Source organism: Equus asinus, chromosome 7 (assembly GCF_041296235.1).
Source record: "Equus asinus isolate D_3611 breed Donkey chromosome 7, EquAss-T2T_v2, whole genome shotgun sequence".
NCBI classification, from domain to species: Eukaryota; Metazoa; Chordata; class Mammalia; order Perissodactyla; family Equidae; genus Equus; species Equus asinus.
In genome coordinates this window covers 100,078,250-100,099,149 of record NC_091796.1, presented here as the reverse complement: position 1 = coordinate 100,099,149, position 20,900 = coordinate 100,078,250, and the positions used below count along the sequence as shown (strand labels likewise).

Here is a 20,900-nt window from a genome sequence, read left to right as displayed (position 1 = left end):
CGAGTGGTTAAGTTCACACACTCCGCTTCGGCAGCCCAGGGTTTTGCCAGTTCAGAACCCCGGGCGCAGACATGGTACCGCTCATCAGGCCATGCTGAGGCAGCATCCCACATGCCACAACTAGAAGGACCCACAACTAAAATATACAACTATGTACTGGGGGGATTTGGGAAGAAAAAGCAGAAAAAAAGAAAGAAAAAAGAAAAAGAAGATTGACAACAGTTATTAGCTCAGGTGCCAATGTTTTAAAAAGAAGTTGCTGCTTCTGTCTTGGGTTTTCTCTCTTTCTCCCTCTCTCTCACACACACACGCACACACACGCCGGGGAGACCACGTCTGAAGCGGCCCTGGGAATAGGCCCACAGTGTGAGGGCCCGAGGCCCCTTGCCCACAGCCACGAGCTTGGACGCGGCATTCCAGCCCTGTCAGGTATTCAGGGACCACAGCCCCAGCCCAGGCCTTGTCCACAAGCTCATGGGACGCCCTGAACCAGAACCACCCAGCTCAGCCTCTCCTGGATTCCTGACCCTTGGAAACTATGAGATAATAAATGTTTTCTTGTTCTAAGCTGCAAACTTTCGGAATGATTTATTACGGAGCCGCGGATTAACCCAAATCCACATCACTGGCTGGCTTGGCTCTTAGGATCAGGGGAAGACAGGGAACAGGGAAATCGGAGGATTATAAAAGAAAGCAGGTTGGTTTCACAACATGGCCTGTGCCACGTAGCCGATGCCTCAGTCAGTGGGTGAACGCTTGGCCTTCCCTATTTTTAAGCAAGTTTACCTGTTCTTCCATTTACCCACACAGAGGCCCGGTCATAACGATGGCATAACCACAGCTGTTCTGTTCACTTTATGGTGAGAACTCACTAGGTTCCATGATCTTATTTCACATATTGGGAAACGGAGGGACAGAGAGATGAAGACGTTCCCCAGGTCGCAGGACGGTAAGTGCCAGCTGGGATTCTGTACCAGGCAGGCCCACAAGCTCTTGCCTCCCCAGAAAACGCAGGGCCACTCCTGGCCAACCTGTTTCCAGCCTGGCCACAGAGACCCAGCGACCTCGGACGTGAGGAGCCACCTGCTGGGATCACCCAGTGGAAGGTGAGGCGTCCTGGTTCCAGCTACAAGGCTTTGCCCGCGCTCTGCGTCAGCCTCTGGAAAGACCCCAGGAGTCGGTCTGGAATACACGGGCTGTGGCCTGGGGGTATCGATTATCGGTCACGAGGACAGTGACAGGTTTCTGATTTTAGGGGACCAGGGGCGTGAAGGCAGCTGTGGGCCGCACAGCTCGGTCCTTACGTGGATGCTGTTGAAGGGAGGACCTTGCGTGCCCCACGTCCTCCTGCAGCCCCGCGGGCGGCCTTGTCTGGCCTCAGACAGTCTCTTAGACCCCAGGGATCTCCACTCTCCCCCACCAGGGTGGTCTCCGCCTGCCACATTTTCTATCACATCAGTCACCTCCCATCTCTTCCCCGGGGGTGCTGTGGCTCTCCCCATGTTTCAGACACTTCTGCTAACCAGAATGTTGACACCACTGCCTCTTTGGGTTCTCTCCTTAGCGACCTCTCACCCGGACCAGGCCCTCAATAAAAACTGTTGTTCTCTGCTCTCTGCAGTTTTTTGCATCTCAGTAAACGGTGCATCCGTCTCCCCAGCTCGGCCAGGAACCTGGGATCGTTTTCCCGCTCCAGCTCCCCTTCAGTGTGGGGTGGGGTCTCTTCATCCACATCCCTGGACCCCACTCCCTACCCTCCGTGTCTGCTGCCCACACTCAGTCACTAGCCCCACTCCCGGTGGCAGTGACCACTGAGCTGCCCGCACGCCTCCCCGCCTGCCCGCTCCCCCTGCCAGTCCACCCTTTATCTACACGGTCCCCGGAGTAGCTCTAAGAGTACAGCTCGTTCAGGGCACTCTCCTGCTTGAAGTGCCCCGCTGGCGTCCCTGTCCTGCCCCTGGTCCAGAAGCGCCCGCATGACGCCAGATCTGCAGGGCCTGAAGAACATTCCTCAGAACAGAGCTTCCCTGCAGGGCCCAGGGGTCCCCGACTTGTGGCAGGAGGAGGGAGGGTTCCAGCTCCTTTTACACATGGGGACGGCAGGAACGTTCTGTCTCCGGCTTCAGTGTGCGTCACCAAGGATGAACCAACCCCTTCGTGGAGCTTTGGGCTGCACAACACGTGGCAGGAAGTCTTCCACGGTCCTCCCTGGTGGAGTGGGTCCTCCTCTGACTCGCCCAAACCTTGCCACGCCCCTTCCCACGAGCCGCCTTCGCCTGCTGTCCCCTGACGTGACTTCCCCTCGTCTCCGCAGCAAGGACTGAGGCTTCTGGCCATCGGGATGTTGCTTCTCGCTCAGCCTTGTTCCCTGCAGACAGAGCTGCTGGATTTGGCAAACAAAAATCCCTCCCGATTCCTGGGGCATATTTATACTAAAATGTAATTCATTATCTGGAATTCACGTGCATCCGGGCGTCCTGAGCGTTATCAGCAACCCCACGTGCAGGGCATGTTCAGCTGTGTGCAGTGGGCCCAAAGCTCAAAGAACGGGGGAGTCTTAGGCAGTGGCCTGAGGACTTGCAGAGGCATGGAATCTTCTGGAGCCTTGCCTCACTGCGCCCTTTCATTCACTCACCCAACACTTGTCAGGAGCCCACTGTGGGCCAAGGCCCGTGCCAGGCCCTGGGGCTGCAGAGACGACTCAAAACCCCACAGACTTCACTTCACGGTGTGTGAGAGACGCAGACACGTGGAGAGATGGTGGCTAGACTGTGGGAAGGGATGGAGGGAGGTGTGGGGGGAGGTGGGAGCCCAGAGATGGTCTGGGGGAGTCAGGAAGGCTCCACGGACAGGGGCCGCTGGGCAGAGTCCTGAGCAAGAGCCTGGACGCGTGCTTGTTACCTGGCTGTCACCCTGCAAGGATTAGGTGGAGAAATGCCTAAAAGCAAAGAGCGTCAGGGCCTGTCAGCCCCTGTAGCATGGGCCTCTTCAGGCACTGGAGCTGGTGGCGGCCCTGGGGGCAGGGCCCTGGGGCCCGGGCCACATGGGATAACCCCGCACTCATGCACTGTGACGGCAGAGAAGCAGCAATCTGTGCGTGCATCCCAGTCCCCAGGGGGGCTCGTGAAAGGCCCCAGTCTCAACCCCTCTGACTTCTAGGACAGGGGCCAGGAATACGCATTTTTAACCAGCTCCCCAGGTGATAGGGATCACAGTCTTGTTACCGAAAGTTCAGTCTCTGATCCCAATGTCAATCCAAATAACGAGAATGGAGTCTTGGGAGAAAAAGGGAAAGGCTTTACTTGGCCAGGCAAGGGGAGCAAAGCAAGGGCCAGTGCCCCCAAAGTTGCTTGCTCCCCGTTAAGAAACGGGTGGGGGTTTTTATTTGGGGTTTTAGGTAGAGGTGGGGGGCCGTGGCCTTCTTGGTCTGCATTTTCCCATCGGCCTGTGTCTGGGGCTGCTTCCAGCAGAGGAGACTAAGGATTTCTCAGACGAGCGTGCTTGGCTGTTTATCTCCATGGTGGAAGGTAGACTGACGTCAGGGAGCCGAGGAGTTGGGCCTGGGAAGCTTTGGTTTCTTGATATTCTCTGGATGTTATTTTCTCTGTAAAAGAACTTAAAGGTCCTGGGATTAGCCACAACTTTAGTGGGAGCCCAGTTTGAGGCCATCCGGGCTTTAAGGATTTGTAACTGCTATTTGGTTGTAAAGCTCAGGGAGTCAGAGGTTAAAGAAACAAACATTTACATATGAGTGTAACTAAAGACCCAGGGAACTAGGAATGTGGGTTTTTACTTTTATCCCCACACATGCCAGCTTCACTGTAGGGAAACCACTATCAGGGCTGATGTTAATAAGAGCCGGTAACATTCTGAGGAACCCTCCTGTAGGTCCAACCCTCTTCGTTGCCCCTAGCCTTCAAACAACCCCCTGACCCGGACATCGTTATCATCATTCTGCTGGGCAGCGGGAGAAGTGGACATGTGTGTGCTTGCTCATGATTCATCCGCTCAGCACACCTGGGACGGAGGCTCGGCCCCACATCTCCTGGCCTCCATCTCAGCCTCCTTTACCCCACACCCGAAGACCCCGCTTCCCAACCCTTATCCCCGGCCCGACCTGGGTCCCTAACATTTGTGAAGGAACGTTTACCTGCTGATCGAATCTGCAAAGAGTTTGTGGCAGGTTCTCTGGGAGAGACTGAGGGAGAGGCAGGGGCTCAGAGAGGGGAGACTCTGGAGACCCCCCGGGCATACGATGAGTGCTCAGCTCCTAGCACGACCAGAGGCTGTAGTCCTATGAGTTGCGGAGCAGCCACCACTCTCCAGAAGGCTGTGTGCGTGCGTGCGTGCGTGCACATGTGCACACATGTATGAGCAGCAACGTGGGTGGATGTCAGAGCGTTTCCTATCTGTTCCCTGTATGTCTTCCTGGAAAATCACCAGCAGCAAGGGCGTGCTCTCTCATACCATATTCTCCCACAAACGACCCGGTGTTTGTGTCTACAACTGTTGCCGCCTTGGTGCTGTCTCACTCCCACCCCATTCCTTGTGGAAAGGGGGCAGATGGTCCGCCTTGGGGTGTGGCTCTGCAGGAAACTGGAGGTCACTGATGTCACCTGCTTGCCATTCCCAGCCTCTTGCAGCAGATGCCTCTGCCTGTTTTTGAAATGAGCCAATACATGCAAAGGGCTCAGAACAGTGCCAGGCAGCCGCAGGTGGCATCCTAGTGTTACTTAGTTTATTACTGTCACCCCCGCCCCCAGCACCCTACACAGTGTGATAGGCGCCAAGGAAGGAGCAAGTCGCATGGGCTCTAGCCATGCGTGTCCTCCTTCAGTTCCGTGAACAGGACACACTCCCCCACCTCTGGGTCTGCGCTCACGATGTCCACCAGTGACCTTGGCCCAGTCCGCTCCTGCTCGTCCCTCGGATCTCGGCTTCAGTGCCACCACCCCAGAGCCCCCTCTGGCCCGGCTGGAGAAGGTCTCCCCAATCGTGTCTCTTCGCGCCCCGTTCTCCTCCTTCGCCGCCTCCTGCTTGTGCCTTTGCAACCCCAACCCCACCCCTAACCCCTCCTCCGGTCTTTTTTTTCTTTTAACATTTTACTAAAAAATACTTTTCATTTTGAAACAATTTTAGATACGCAGGAAAGTCGTGACGACGGTACAGAGAGTTCCTGTGACGTAAACATCTTACGTATTCATGGCACATTAACAAAGCTAGGAAATGAAGTCGGTACGGTACAGGCTTAATTGGATTTCACTGGTGTGTCCAGTAACGTCCTTTTTCTGCTCCAGGATCGCATCCAGGAACCACTTTACACTCAGTCGTCATGTCTCCTTGGGTTCCGCTGGCCTGTGACGCTTCTCTAAGTGTCTTGGTCCGATCCGGCTGCTATGACAAAATACTACAAACTGAGTGGCCTAGGAACAGCAGAAATTTACTCCTCATAGTCCGGAGCCTGGAGGTCCAAGATCATGGTGCCAATGTGGCCGGGTTGGGGCCCTCTTCCGGGTAGCACACTTCTCATTGTGTCCTCACGTGGAAGGGCCTAGAGAGCTCCCTGGGCCCTCTTGTATAAGCACACTAGTCCCCTCCTGAGGCTTCCCCCTCATGCCCTAATCACCTCCCAGGCCCTGCCTCCCAACACCGTCACCTTGGGGGTTAGGATCGCAGCCTAGGAATTTTGAGGGGACAGACATTGGGACCACAGCATCAGGCTGTCCTTCTTTTGCACAACCGTGACACTTTTGAAGTGTACCATTGGTCGGGTAGTTTGCACCTTGTCCCTCGTTTGGGATTTGTACGGCGTTTTCTCATGATTAGAAAGAGGCAGTGGGTTTGGGGGAAGATCCCCCTTGGGATCTCATCCCACCGCGTCAACGGCGCAGATGTCATCCCGACTCCCCGCTGGCGATGTTGACCTTGACGGCTCTGTCAGGGTCAGGGTAGCGGGTGCCCAACTCTCCACTGAGCGTTGCTGTTCCTCACGGCCCGTGCCCTGTTCGCAGAAGCAACTCACCAAGTCCCACTCCATCGCACTTGTCATCAACTGACATGCGATGCATTTCACCTTTCCATTTTACTCTCTGTTATTTCTCTAGCTTATCGTCTCTCCACCCTAGAATGGAGCTCTACCAGAGCAGGGAATTTTTTGTTTTTTCCTTCATTTCTCTTCAGCATCCGGAACAGTGCCAGATAGATGGTGGACATTCAATAAACACCTGTGGACAGGCAAACTGTCCTCATCGAGGTTTGTAATTCTGTGTTTATTTGTTTGTTTCCCTGGTTATTGCCAGGGCCCGTGTCTGCTGGGCTCACCTTTACACCCTTGCACCAGCTCCGTGCCTGGCGCCCTGCTGGCAACCCACGGGTGACAGCCAAATACGCAAGTGTAGCTGGGCGTGGCGGCTCCTGGGGGCTGTTTCCCTGGAGACAAAGGCCGTGCCTTCTGGTCCGCGTCTCTGCAGGGAGAGGTGGGAGAAGGGGTCCTGGCATCGTTCCTCCTATTTCTGCTGGAGGTGGAGTTCACGGGGGTCATGTGGTCGGAGAGGGAATAAAAGCGGGTTGCTGAGAACAAGAATGAACTTGGCAATAGCTGCGGGAACTCAGACAGTGATGGGTTGAATTGTGCGCCCCCCAAATTCATATGATGAAGCCCTAACCCCCAGGACCTCAGAGCGTGACTGAATTTGAAGTTAAAATGAGGGCTCTAGGGTGGGCCCGGATCCAATGTGACGGGTGGAGATTGGAAGACGAGAAGAGGAGATGAGGATGCAGACACGCACAGAGGGAGGACCATGTGAGGACAGGGACAGAAGACGGCCATTGCAGCCAAAGAGAGAGGCCTCAGAAGGAACCATCCCTGCTCACCTCGATCTCGGACTCGCAACCTCCCCGATCCTGAGATGATACCTTTCTGCTTTTAGGCTACCCAGCCCTGTGGCGCTTTGTTACGGCAGGCCTAGGAAACTAACACGGCGGCTAAGAGGGTCCTGAGGGGGACAGTCGCGCCTCCACGTGTGGGCTCAATAGACCGGTTACCTCATTTCACCACATGGGGTGCCTGAGGCCCACCTGAGGAAGGGGAGGGCGGGGCGTGGGAGCAGCAGGTGTGGGTGGGTGCGAGCGCCCCCTGGAGGGCTGAGCGGAGGTGCCACTGCTCTGCTGATGGGAGAGTGAGGGACAGGAAGGGGCCCAGGGGACACTCAGGGTGTGGCGTGGACGGCATAACTACCTGACATTGGGATGAGCAAGAACAGACAAAACACTGGCCTCGTGTTCAGGGTCCCTGTCGCTGGACCACGAGCAGGGTCACCTACTCCTCCCAGCTCTCCATCACGCGCCCTGCACTGGTCCACACAGAGGGCTCCGTCATCTCCCGTACACACCGCAGCTCACTCAACACCACGCTCTTCTCAGGCTGTCCCCTCTGCCTGAAAGTCTCATACCTGTTCCCAAATCAGCTGTCTGTTGCGTCCTACTATTCTTCAAGACCAGCCCTGTGTCACTTCTTCCGTGAAAGCTTTCCTGACCCCGCAGAAGTTAATTCTGCCCCACCTGCTCTGAGCTGCAATACCCTTTGTTCACCCTAGGATTGGGCGACAATTGAGTTCCATGGCCTGCCATAACACCCAGCATGGCGCTTCGGTGCGTGACATACAGCCGAGGCTCCCACCGTCAGCCGCCCGGCGCCCGTCCCCATGTCGCACAGAGTGGGTGTTTCGTGACCATTTGCCAAGCGAACTTTAGACAGCCTTGGACCTTGATCCTGCACACATCACCCAGGCAGGGCCTCCCCCTGACCTTGGACTAGCTTCGTCAACAGTGACAAAAATATTTGCCCCAACAGACAAGGTGTTTCGCAAGAGAAAAGTGCAAAGAAGCAGGTCCCACCCCACGGGGAGGCCCGAGCCCGGAGAGCTGTCCTGAGCTCGAAGCACAAAGGGAGACGAGCTGTCTGGCCCCGGTTGCTGCCATCTGCCCTGCCACCAGCCACCACACGTGCCATCTGGGTCCTGGAGCCTGGGCCTCTCTCTGTCACCAGCTGACAGGCTCTGGGCAAGCACTTATGTCCTCCTCTGTAAAATGGGGACAGTGAAAAAGATAAACTAAAGTGGGGACAGTGACATACTGTGCAGGGTTGTTGAGCAACTAACGAGATCACAGATGCAAAGTGTCCCCGGGGCTGGCACACAGTAGGGGCCAGGGATGGTCAAAGTGTGGGGTTCCGACCTCGTCAGTTGTAAGGGCACCCATCTGCCATACAGTCTGGACTCTGGGAACAGGGCAGTGGGCACAGCCTCACGGAGAGCAAGACAGCAACAGGCAGCGTGTGGCAGGCGGGTACTCAGGGGGTCAGACTTAAGGGGCAGCTACTTATGGGACAGTTTGAGACAGAGCGAAGGCTCATTCACTTATTCATTTGTTGACTCTTTAAAGTGGCTGATGCCTTCATTTGGTTGACGAGGAATCTGGTCGGTTTTGTAAAGGAGAGTGAGCTTAGCTGGATGACTGGGGAGCTGGTGGTCGAGATGCACCTGCCTGGGCTTCTCTTTCCTGTCACGTCTGCCCTGCGGAGAGCCCAGGGCTGAAAGTGTGGCTCTGGGGCCATGCTCCCGGGGCCAAATCCCCCTCCACCACTTAGGAGCTGTGTGTCTAGGTAGGCTGCCTGTTCCCCACAAGCCCTGCCTTCCCCATCTGTAAGATGGAGGCAACAGTAGTGCCTGCCTCGTGCGAGGGGTGTGAGCAAACTGTTGGGACCCCTCTCCCCAGTCTAACAGGCGAATCTAGCAAGTGAGCTGCGTAGACTTGAAGTGAGTACAAAAATCCGTGCTGTGCTGTGAAGCAGCCATCCCACGGCTGCGTTAGAAAGAGCTGCAGCCCCACACCTCATGACTGAAGACGCTGCTGGACAGATCCACAGCAGGAAGAGATAAGGGTATCTCACTCTCTCACACCCCAGCCGCATTTCTTAGAGACTGAGGGAATAATTAACAAGCCTGGTCCTTGCCTCCCTCCACACACAGATAACACCAACACTACAAGCCTTGTTTGATGTATAACCAAAAAGTTCTTGTTTATGTTACCTTTGAAGTATCTATTAGATGTGTAAACCCTTTCCCATACATACACTGCTTTGTTAAAAAAAAGCATATAGAGGCTGGCCTGATGGTGTAGTGGTTAAGGTCCTGTGGTCCGCTTTGGGGGCCCAGGTTTCACCAGTTCAGATCCTGGGCATGGACCTACATACCACTCATCAAGCCGTGCTGAGGCAGCATCCCACACAGAAGAACTAGGACCTACAACTAGGATATACAGCTGTGTACTGGGGCTTTGGGGAGAAAAAAAAAAGGCAGAGGAAGATCGGCAACAGATGTTAGCTCAGGGCAAATCTTTAAAAAAAAAAGTATATAAACTGCGCTCAGGTCTGTAGCCCTTGGAGCAATTCCTCAGAATGGTCTGTTGGACTGTTTCCCGGGCCTCCAGCTCCTCACTTTGATTATTGAATAAACTCCTTCATTTAATCTTCACCTGGACTCCATTTCAGTCAACAGCAGTCAATGCGACCATCCCAATGGACCACCCCTTCCAGCACAAGCCTGGAACGTGGTAAGCTGTTAATGTCACCATTCCCCCAGTTACTTCTATAAGGACTACGACACCCAGTGTTTGCAAAATGCTTTATTGTTCTTGCTGACACTAAAACTCACAGTTAGTCACCAGCGTCTTCAACTGGTACTCAGCTGTTTGCAACAGGCCTCCATTCTCCTGCCCCCCGCCAAGCACAGGAGGTTGTAACTTAATCCTGTGATGGCCCATTCCACCCTGTGGTCCCCTTGCTTTTCTTGAAGGATGAGTGGCACCTGAATGTACTGAAATCAATTGTGATTGACAGGGAACACCCCGGCCTTTTTATATGATTTCAAGGATCCTCCTGTCCTTGACCTGATCCTTCTCAGTACACATGGGAAAACCAATGTCCAGAGAGGGACGGTATTGCCCCAATGTCACACAGCTGGTTTGCTGGGACGGAAGCCCCATCCAGACTCCCATTCCAGTGTTCCCTCCAAACCAGGATGAATTGATACTGGTATTGCTGACACGGGGCACTAGGCTTGGAAATTCGCTTCCTGGTGGAAATGTCTACTGGAATAATCTTCCTCCAGAGATTTGTGGTACTGGGCTGGGCGTCAGGGGCCCAGATTCTGGGCTTCCATCTGCCGCTAACATGCTGTGTGACCTTGGGAAAGTCAACCAACCTCTCTGGTCCTCAGTGCTAATCACTGATGAAAGGTGAGGGTAAGAACAAATGTTCTCCAAAGCACCCACGTCTTGCAATTGTGTGAAAAGAAACAATCCTCAGCATGTCAATGCTATTATTATTATTTGCGAAAGCCTCATTAGTCATCTAAACATGTGTGAATCCCTAGGTCCCGGCAGACAGATGGCCATAGTGCACGCTTGTCTTCCACCGTGGAGGCCTGCGGCCCTTCAGGAGGAATCTCCCCCCCGGGGGTGGGTCACTCTGCCGAGGAAGAGGATGTTCTCCGTGTTCTCCACAATGAGCATCAGAAAGGGCCTGTCGAACACCACCCTCAGGGGGCCCACTCTAGCCGACCTGAAGGCAAAGATCGCCCCAGTGGCTGCGGCCGCCTTGGTCCCCGACTCGTCCACCTCCACCACGGCTTTGTGCACCATCTGCAGGGGAGACACCAGACATCACCGAGCCACCAGGCGCTGGGAGAGGCCATCCCGGGAGATAGCAAAGCTTCTGCCTGCAGCATTGCCGTCAAACTCTCCGGCAGCTCATCCATGAAGCAGGTGGGAAACGATACCATTGAACAGATGCTGTGCTCCAGGTGCTGCACGGAGCGGGGGGCTCACGCGTCTTTTATTGAATTCTCATGGCTTCTCACAGCAAGAGTGTGACTCTCCAATTTTAGAGAGGGAAAGGAGGCTCAGAGAGGTCCAGTAATTGTTGGAGGTCACACAGCTAGTGGGTGAAAGAGCTAAAACCCAATTCTTAGTTCTGATTGCTTAAGACAGGACTCCTTCCCCCTATACGGTGCCGGATGTGGCTTCCCATTGCACAAAGGATAAGACCCAAAGTGAAACCTTTGCTTCTTGAGAGAAGAGAGGAGAGAGAGAGAATATGGAATGAGGAATGGAACGAAATAGGATGGAATAGAATAGAACAGAACAGAATAGAGTAGGATACAATAATCTCTGGAAGCAGGTGCTCAGAAGCTTCTGGGCTCACCTCAGACACCTGGATGTTGGAGTGGTTGGTAAGGCCGCTCAGGTCAGCTTGGGAGGTGAAGACATCACTGATTCCCAGTTTGGGGAGGATTTTTTCCAGCTGATAGGAGCCCTCAATGGAGAACTTGGGAAGGTAAAGCTCCAGCCGCCTAGAAAGAGAAAAGGACCTTTCTTAGACTCTCTTAGAGCATCCGCTCACTGAGTTCATATTCCTGCCGTCTCTCCTTGGCTTTGTAATTCTCCTCCAGACCTGTGCCTTGAGTGGAGCCCATCCTACTCTGGACTTGGACCTAGGCTGTCCCCAGCGGCCACTGCCCACTTGATGGCACCCTCAGGAAACCTGGTCACGTCTTCCAGCCCTGCTCCCTCCAGCTGGGCCAGCCCCAGGGTCTGGGACGTCCCATGATGCTTCTGGGCTTGGAAGCAGCTCCTGGGCTGGCTGAGTCTTTCCCACCCCCGCTGTGTGGCCCTCGGGAGACACGTGTTCTCCCTGGGAGTGTGTAGGGTTAGGCTGGCCCAGTGTAGTCTCAATACCTCTTTATGAACGTCTTGAACCACTTCCTCAGGATTCTCTCATGCAGTCCGTTCTCCACCTGACCCATCGTGCCCTCGTTGGGGAGAATGAACAAGGCAGTGGCATTCCCCTGGTAGGGGACCGCCACCACCTTGCAGGAGAGGTTTTGGTCCAGGAGGTAGTAATACCAATCCTCGCGTCTCATCATGGGCACCCGCACCGCCGTCTCCGAGGTCACATGGAAGTCCTGCTCTAGGGTGTTTCTGTAGTTGAAGCTTGTCTCCCACTGAGCTGAAGATTGAAATGGAAAAGAGAGAGAAATCGTCAGCTGCAGATGGAAAGCGTGGACAGGAAGCTCATTAAGCAGAGATCACCGTCTTCAGAGCGGTCCGTGGTGGCAGCGACCCCCACACCCTGTGAACACGAAGGCAAGCCCTTTATAACCGTAGGGCACACTGAAACTTTTTGTGGGGCTTTCCTTCCACACTTGCAAAATAAGGAGGTTGGTTTTCAAGCCTTTGAAGGCCCTTAACCCCTAATGTTGTTTGTTTGAGTCTCTGATGTTACTTGAGGTCAAATACGCAACTGAAGAGGGTCAAACATACGGACAGTTAACAAAGTTACACTGTGTCTGGGTGACTTACACTGTTTTTCACTCTTTTCCCAATATTGGATTTTGATCTAGGCTGGGAGAGAGCTTTGCAAGGTTCCTGGAAATAGATGATTTTTCCTGCTCGGATGTCTTCACCTGTGTTTCCTGCTCTGTCTGCTCCCTATGGGACTTTTTGATCAAAGCAATGCAAGAAATTGTTTCTATCTTCTTAATGGTTGTCAAATATTAGCCTGTCCCAGTGCTCCACTCAGCTGATTTCACAGCTGTCCTCTGCAGCCTGGTGTAATGGGGAGGTGCTGGACCAGGGGACAAGACATCTTAGAATCCAAGCCTGATACTCACCATCTGTGACCATAAGAATGGGGGCAGGTGATTATCAATTTAACTATTTTCTTCCTTCCCTCCCCTCCCCCTCCTTACCCCTCCTTTCTCTTCCCACCCCCCTCCTCTCTCTCTCTTCTCCCCCTTTCATCCCCTTCCCGCCCCTCCCACTATTTCCCCCCTTTCCTCCCCTCCCCTCCCCTCCCCTCTCCTTCCTCGCTTCCCTCCCCTCCACGTTGCTCTCCTCCCCTCCTCTCTTCATCCAGTCTGCCTTCCTCTCCTTCCCATCCTCAGCCAGGCCCCATGCAGGGCACTGAGGCGTTTGGCATCCAGAAGGAGAAGCAGACACAGGAGATGAGATGAGTAGGGATATTTGTAAGAAATGACAGGGAGATAAAGATGGAGAGCTGAGCTCTGGAGGAGGGAGAGGACGCTATTAGAGAAACGGGCTCTTGTCCCTGGATTTCTCTGCTGAGGAAACAGCCCCTAGGAGGGAATGGGGGTGAGAGTCTAGGGGGCAGGGTTGCAGCCGGGAAATGCCACCAGAGGCCCTTCTAAGGTCCACACTTCTGGCCTGAGTAGCCATGGTGTCAGTTTCTTTGAGACCATGGCAATGATGAACTCATGCTTCAGAACCTGAGTGGAAGCTGTGGTTTCAGGTGTCCCCAGGGGTCCAAAGACAAGACCCAGCTGGTCCCCAGGGGATGAAACAGCATCCCGGGGTCTTTAGCCTCACCTTACCCAGTGAGAAGGCGCCCCCCTTACCCACGGCTGCTTGTTGGCCTCACTCTCATCAACAGGCACCAGAAAGGACCAAGCTTACCCCCACTCCTTCGTGTGTGCGAGAATTGGATATTCTTTTGATAAAAGCAGTTGGAAGAAGAGAGAAGGTTCAGGTTTGAGCCCCAGGGTCTTACCTTTGAAGAAAATGTAATTCACCATAACCATGACCTCGGTGCTGTCCAGGTCCTTCACCAAGTCCACAATCTTGCCCTGAGTTTGCTTTGCCACGTAATCATTGATCTGCTTCTGGGCCCCTGCGGGGTCCCCAAAGTTGGTGGGGACAGTGTCTGCCAGGTACAGTGTCCTCACGGCACTCAGGAAGCTGTCCTGGATATGCACTGTGGGGCTGATGAATAGGGCATTGCCGAGGTTCAGCTGGAGGTCATCTCTGGGCCGGCCGAGCTCCCGGAGCAGCTGCTGGAAGGCGTTGTGGAGATCCTCCTCCACGCCCTCCTGGAGGTTGAGGCGCAGGCCCTGCAGGATCTGTGCCTTCGTGTTGGACCGAGCCCCCAGGGAGATCATGGCCAGGGTTGTGGAGATGCTCAGAGGAGAGAAGAAGATGTTTTGGTTGGGGGCAGCAGCCGCCAAGGCCCTGTAGAGGTCGAAGGCAAAGCCGTTGGTTCCGGGGGCCACCGTGGCAGCTGTGGATGGCAGCTCCTTGACTCTCTTCTTCGTCTCACGGGAGCGGTGGCGATGGAGGGTGGCCGCCGGCGGGCTGAGGAGCACCAGGCACAAGATCAGGCCGAGTTGCATGGTGGCTATCCTCGTTCTGAAAGGGAGGGTGGGAAGATGTTCTCAGAGAGGTGTGCAGCCAGCGTGTCTTCTCAGAGAGAAGATCGGGAGGAAGTGAGTAAGACCGACATTCCAGAGAGATGTCACGGCTCGACGTGCAGCATCAAGGGAAATGAACCGTAAAGCTGAAAGTGAGGGTTTAAGGAGGGCAGGAGGGGCTGGAGGTGAGAGATCTGGTGACGTGGACGTCTAACGGTGGGGAGAGGAAGGAGAAGGCAGAGGGGTGCAGACCCAAGGTGGGGACTGGCCACCGGGGCAAGAATCCTCCCCTCTCATCCGCATGGAGGTGCATGTCACAGGTGGGACGTGGAGCCGGAGGGCTCTCCCGTGTTCTGCCTGGTCTGCATCTCTAAGGTTACCGGGACTAGCAGCCTGCTTCTGCATGTGGCTCTAACCCTTGCTTTGCTCCTTGAGTGCAGCATTGGGCAAGGCCTCGTGGGCTTTCTATGAACTCAGACCGACTACCCCCGCTGCACCCCACAGCACTGCTGGACTAGTCCTTGTTCACTGAGCATCGACTGCAAGGCAGGCAGGGCGCCAGGCTCCTGAGAGGCATCAGTGAACACACGGATGCCAGTTGGCCCCTTCTCCTTCCCCCGGGGATGGATCCAGGACCCTGCAAGGCCACCGTTGTCCCTCAGTTGTCCCTCAGCAGAGCCACCTTTCCCTCCTGAGGAAGTTCTGCCCTCTTAATATGAGTACCTCAACTTCTCTCCTCTTCTGTGATGGGCCAAATCATGTCCCCCAGATTCAAATGTGGAAGGTCCAACCCCATTTCCTCAGAATGTGACTGTGTCTGGAGAAAGGGTCTCTAAAGAGGTAATTAAGTTACAGTGAGGTCACATGGGTGGGCCCGAATCCAATCTGACTGGTGTCCTTGTAAGAAGAGATCAGGACACAGACACACACAGAGGACCACGTGAGGACACAGGGAGGAGAGGATGGCCGTCTGTAAGCCACCGAGAGAGGCCTCGGAAGAAACCAGCCCTGCTGACACCTTGAGCTCAGACTTCCAGCCTCCAGAACTGAGAGACAATAAACATCCGGTGCTTGAGCGCCCGGACTGTGGTACTCTGTCACAGCAGCCCGAGGGGACTAAGACATCTCCTCCTCCCACGCCCTAGACAGAGCCCTCACCTCTTGTCTCTGCATCTCTCAGGTGGGCCCACCATTCTGGCGTCGTCTTCCACCTGCGGTCCCCTCCCCTCTTCCTCACATCCTCCTCTCCAACCAGAAACCCTTCCTGTGCCCGGGCGTCCCAATGACCTCCTTCCAGCCCCCTGTGAACAGTCCCAGCTCTGCAGCCGAGGCCCCTAGGTTCAAATCTCAGCCCCACTATTTCCTCCATGTGTGATTTGGGGCAAGTCAGCTATACCCCGTGCCTCCGTCTCCCACCTGTACAACAGAGGCAGCACAGCACCTGTACCAGGGGGGGCTGGGGGCTTTACAGACCCGGTGCTGTGCAAGTGAGAGCTGTCGGTGTGGCAGCATCTGGCCAAGGCCCGCCTGAGCCCCCCATTTCCCCAGCTGTACAATGGGGTACGGGCTTTCATGCACAGGTTCTCCTGGGAGCCTGGCGGTGGCTGGGGAACTAATGCCCGGGTTGCTGACGGCCTGGCTCCTGAGGAAAGCTCTTACTCATAGCTTTCCCCCCTGCTGAGTATTCTCCCCTCACGGACACCACGTCCTGAGGTCCCCCAGCCCCAGGGTGAGCACCGCCACAGAGTCACGTGCCATAAGCAAAACTCCAAAGGGCCCCAAAGAGCTGCGTTGGACATTGCTTGCAGAGAGGCCCATGATGGAGGCGTGGGGAGGGACATGCATGCCAGCGAGCTTGGGAGTCAGGCCGACCTGGGCTGTGGTCCTGCCTTTGAGCGACATCAAGTGACTTGAGCAGGTCCCGCTCACCACTCTGGCCTCCAAATTGCACCTGAGCCCACAAAGGAGGCTCATTTAGAATGTTCTAGCTACCCAGAACCGACTATAGCAGCCTCAGCAACCCCCATGCCCATGGGAGGCCCAGGCGCGTGGCCGGCACCCACAGGTGGATGCTGTGCGGTCTGACACATCTCAACTCCTTTAGCCTCGCCCCCACTCACAGAGGTAGGTTCTATCACTAGCTCTGTTTCACAGAGGAGTAATCTGAGGCTCAGAGAGGTCTAGTCACTTGCTAAGAGTGGCAAAGCTTGGGCTCAGACCCGGTTCTGCCCCTCAATGCCCACGCGCTAAACCACTGCACCGTTGGCTTCCCCAGACCCCTGGTCCTCCATTTCCGTGCCACAACCTCCCGATTTGATATTCCCTGCCTCCACAGCCCCTAATCTGGAGGTAATTAAGAAACACAGTCTGGGCTTCCCATGCTTTTTGTTTTTCAAACAAAAACTCCCTTTTGGCTTCCACCTTGAGAGTTGCCTTCCTGGAGGTCTTTCAAGGACGTGGACGGATGGCTGAACCTCTGTGTCCTTTACACTAGTCTATTTTATGGCACATGATGGTCCCTCCCGCAAAGTGTTAGAGCCATCAGATAATTGCCTTGAAAGAAACCCTTTCAAACAGCAGCTACAGAGGCAGAGGGAGTTTCCTGCTTGGACGGAGCCCAGAGGCAGCGGACTGGGGAGCAGGAGGGAGAGCTCTGGCCTCCCAGCCTCCCAGCCTCCCATCCGTGCAGCCCTCCTGGTGACCTTGGGCAAGGCCCTTCTCCTCTCAGGCCTCAGTTTCTTCATAAACAACTGGAGGTCTGTGACACGTTGTGGCCAGTAATCTTCCTCCCTACCACTGTCTCCCTTAAACATCAGAAGTGGCCAAAGCCACTTCTCCAAGAGCCTACTCGATCTCCTGGACAGCAGCATCTCCTTGGAGGGGGCGTCAGCTTCACTTAGGCTCCCCCCGGGGTGCAGGTTGGAGACCTAGAAATCTTGCTCCTTTGGGGCCCACTCTCTCTCTCTTTTATTAAAGCCATCATTTATTAAGGACCTATTAGACACTCTATAAATATTACTCTAGTTCATCTTTACCAAAAGTAAGCATAATTAACCCCATTCACAGCTGCATAAACTGAGGCTTAGAAAAATGAAATAGCTTGTTCCAGCCAGTGAGTGATGGAACCAGGATTAAAATCCAGATTCCTCGGACTGGTGTAACGCTGCCTCTTCGCTCCTTTTTATGGCCTCGACAAATGATAGCTTGTTCCTCCTCCCAGGTAGCTCCTGGTGCTTATCCCTGGGTGTCCCCCCACTGCTCACCTGTATTAGCTCACTTCTACTCCTCCACAGCAACATGGAGTTGGTATCATTATCATAATTGTACAGAAGAGGAAACAGAGGGTCAGAGAGGTCACTTCTGAGAAAGTAGAGGTCTCGGAGTGCTCATTCCAGGGTTTCTAGTTTTAAAGCACAGGCTTTGCCGGCACACTCCTGGGCCTCTGGTGGAAATACACACCTTTGACAGAGTTTTGTGCCAGCTTTGAGCTGGGATGAGCCTGCTCTAGGCCCTAGGAGCCTGGCACTCAGGAGAGCAGCCCCCACGGTGTGCCGGCCGAGCCTGGCCTGGCTGACTCCCCCGCTGGGCCCCCAAACAGGTGTTTCTGCCCAAATGCCCCAACCTGTCAGAGGGACTAGAGCAGCTCAATCAAAGGCGTCTGGCACCCCAGGGCAAAGCGACGTGAGGCGGCAGGGCACGGGCAGTCATCCCACTGATCCCCAACATCCACGGACCAAAATCTGCTGACGTTTATCCTGGACGTTAGGCAACAGAGTCCTAGCGGGTCGACTTTGGACTCAGTTGTGGGAGGTGCACAGCTGAGGAGGGTCTGTCCACTATCTGCTGATTACAAGAGGAGATGTCAGTCTGCGAGCCCGGGCAGAGAGGGAATAACACATTCACAGCTTCCCCAGATCCTAAAGACGCAGGGGCAGAGCATCCCGGGAGCAGGGGCCTAGAGAACTTTCCTAACCCTCCTCCCCATCTCCAGACCGTCGGCAACACTTGTCTCTAAAATGTGTCTTCATTCTGCCTGCCTCTCCCCATTTTCCCTGCCACCATCCTAATGAGAGCCCCTTCTGTCTTTCGCCTGGACCACCCCACTGTTCCTCCTGCCCCCAAGAGCCGTTCTATATACGGTGTCTGGAGGAATCTCCTTGAACCACAAATATGGTCACAGCACTCGCCTGCCTAAGAACGTCATTGCTGCCCACTCCTTTGGGATAAGATCTAACTGATTTGTGCAATAACCCATGAGGTTCCATGTGGTCTGGCTCTGCCCAGCTCTGTCCAGCTCTGTCAGGCTCTCTCCGGCCTCATCCTGACCTGGTCTGCCCTCACTCACACGTCCTCTGAACACACTCCTTTTTTCAATTCCTCCAACGCGCTGAGTCCTGTCTGAGCCCTGGGCCTTTGCACATTCTTCTCTTTCGGCTGGAAACGTCTCTCCGCCTTTCTCACCAAGGCCAGCTTCTCTGTGGCTTCAGGCCTCTGCTTAACTGTCATTTCTTGGGGATACCCTGTCGATACTTGCCCTCCACCCCCCCATCCACTGTTATCTCTCTAGCGGCCCCTTGATTGTTTCTCTCATGGCTGCATCAATGACAGAAGCGCAATTACAAGTGCGTTTGTTGTTGACTATTTTTGTTCCAGCCTCTCTCTCCGCCACTAGAACATGTGCTCATAACAGAGAGGATCCTCGTCTGGGCTTACCCTGGCTGTGAGACTTCCAAGTCAAGGACGAGATGTCCAGTCACCTTTGTGGAATAAACCAATGAACGAATGAATGAATGGGCCTCTGTCTCCTCCTCTGTAATTCAGAGGTGTCAGACCACACGCTGGACCGAGTCGTGGAAACGAGCCAGGCTGGGCACCTAGAGCTGAGCTCTCCCGCCCCTGGGGCTAACTTGTCAGTTGACCTTGAATAACTCCCCTGCTGCTGCTCAGCTTCCGTTTCTTTCTTTAAAACCACTTTATTGAGGTATGACTGACTACAAAAAGCCATTCATATTTAACACATACAACCTGATGAGTTTGGGGCTGCATACACACCCATGAAACCGTCCACACCATCAACACATCCACCACCATCTTTCCTCCACCTGCCCGCCCTCCTTATTCCTCATGCTGTGGTTTCCGATCTGTGAATGGATGAGGATGTTGACCCAGCGGAGCAGTTTCCCTTTTATTGTTATAGTTCTTGCCAAAGGCCCCACCCTTAGAAAAACTGAACATTCCACTCATTTTATGCCTACATTTTGTTTATTTAACAAACGGCCCAAAGGCATCTGGTGCCCCAGCGGCCATTGTGACCATTCTGGGTGGCAGCTCCTGGACAGGGCCACCTTGTCACAGGGAAACATTTCATTTGATCATTTTTCCTGATTGCCAAGGGTCCGAGATTCCAGGCACAGAAAACCACCAAGCTATGGTTTACCAAGTGCCTCCTGGGTCCCAGATATTTTGTCCACACTCCCTTATTTCAGGGTTTCTCAACCTCTGCACTGGTGGCATTTGGAGCCGGATCTTTCATAGTTGTGGGGCTGTCCTGTGCATCAGACGACTGTTAATAGCATCCCTGGTCTCTGGATGCCATTAGCAGCTGCCCTCCAGTTGTGACAACTAAAAAGGTCTCCAGACATTGGCAGATGAGCCCTCGGGATTCACCCGAGTGAGAGCCCTCACCTAATTTAATCTTTACGGTCACCCCCGTGCAGAGGTCACACCACACATGTAATAAGGTGCATTTTACCTATAAGGAAATGGAGGCTCAGCCAGATTTAGTGTCATGCCCAAGGTCACGCAGCCAGCGGGCTCTCTGTTGCCGCAGAGGCCCTGGCTCCTTCTGCACCCATGTGGAGAGTTTTCCTGTTCACACTGGGGTACCTCCAAAGCTTTTAAGCCCTCCAAACCCCAGAGCTCCACAGTCCCCTCCTCGCCTTCCTCGCACGCCCTCAAGCCCACAGGCCTGCCGTCATGGGGCCTGTACTTACGCTGTCCCGTGGCCGAACGTGCACACCGTGGACGTGACAGTCCCTCGGGCTCAATAAAGGGCAGACGGCTGGCTGGACTGGAGCCAGTGTTTGTCACTGACCACGGTGGGGCCCTGACTCCACCTCTTCTCCGGCCCCGCCCAGCCTGCCCGGCCCGTCCCCAGGCCCGCAGGCTCCCAGCCAACAGGCAGGCTGCCGCAGAGTCCCTTGAGCTCCCTGCCCGCAAGCCCGCACAGACCACCATGTGCCTGCACAGCACGGGCCCACACCAGCTGCCCACATTCCAGCCACAGGGAAAGGGACACCCTCCGGCAAACCTACCTTTCTCCTGGCTGGTCCCTTTGCTTCCTGCAGCCGATTTGCCATAGATCTGAGGGAGTGGGGCATGAGCCCAAGACCCCCACAGGCATATGTGCTTCCAGAATTCAGGGACCCCAGCAGTCAGATTCCGGTGGGAATCAGCGGGAGTGAGAGAGCGTCACGACAGCCTAGATGAAGGGTCCTTGCATGCAGCCTCCTCATTGCGCCGTAACTGAACTGAGGCTCAGGAAGATGAGGGGACGTTTCAGAGTTGTGGGTCCCACTGGGGACAAAGTGGGGCTGAGTGCCCAGGTCACTGACTTCAAGGCCAGTGCTCCTTGCT

At 54.8% G+C, this 20,900-nt stretch overlaps 1 protein-coding gene and 1 long non-coding RNA gene across 2 annotated transcripts; both read right to left on the bottom strand.

The window, feature by feature from the left end:
- Positions 1–3,284: 3,284 nt before the first annotated feature.
- Positions 3,285–7,694, bottom strand: LOC123286888 (uncharacterized). The gene is made up of 3 exons (XR_011504754.1): positions 7,452–7,694; positions 4,151–6,464; positions 3,285–3,615 (listed from the first exon to the last, which is right to left on the bottom strand). It is a non-coding gene; the product is annotated as an uncharacterized lncRNA (long non-coding RNA).
- A 1,970-nt stretch (positions 7,695–9,664) lies between these two features.
- Positions 9,665–20,389, bottom strand: LOC106832398 (plasma serine protease inhibitor-like). The gene is made up of 5 exons (XM_014843137.3): positions 20,258–20,389; positions 13,628–14,262; positions 11,797–12,067; positions 11,264–11,411; positions 9,665–10,701 (listed from the first exon to the last, which is right to left on the bottom strand). The coding sequence occupies exons 2-5, from the start codon at positions 14,244–14,246 to the stop codon at positions 10,495–10,497; spliced, it is 1,245 nt and encodes a 414-aa protein (XP_014698623.2). The 5' UTR covers positions 14,247–14,262; positions 20,258–20,389; the 3' UTR covers positions 9,665–10,494.
- Between the last annotated feature and the right edge of the window lie 511 nt (positions 20,390–20,900).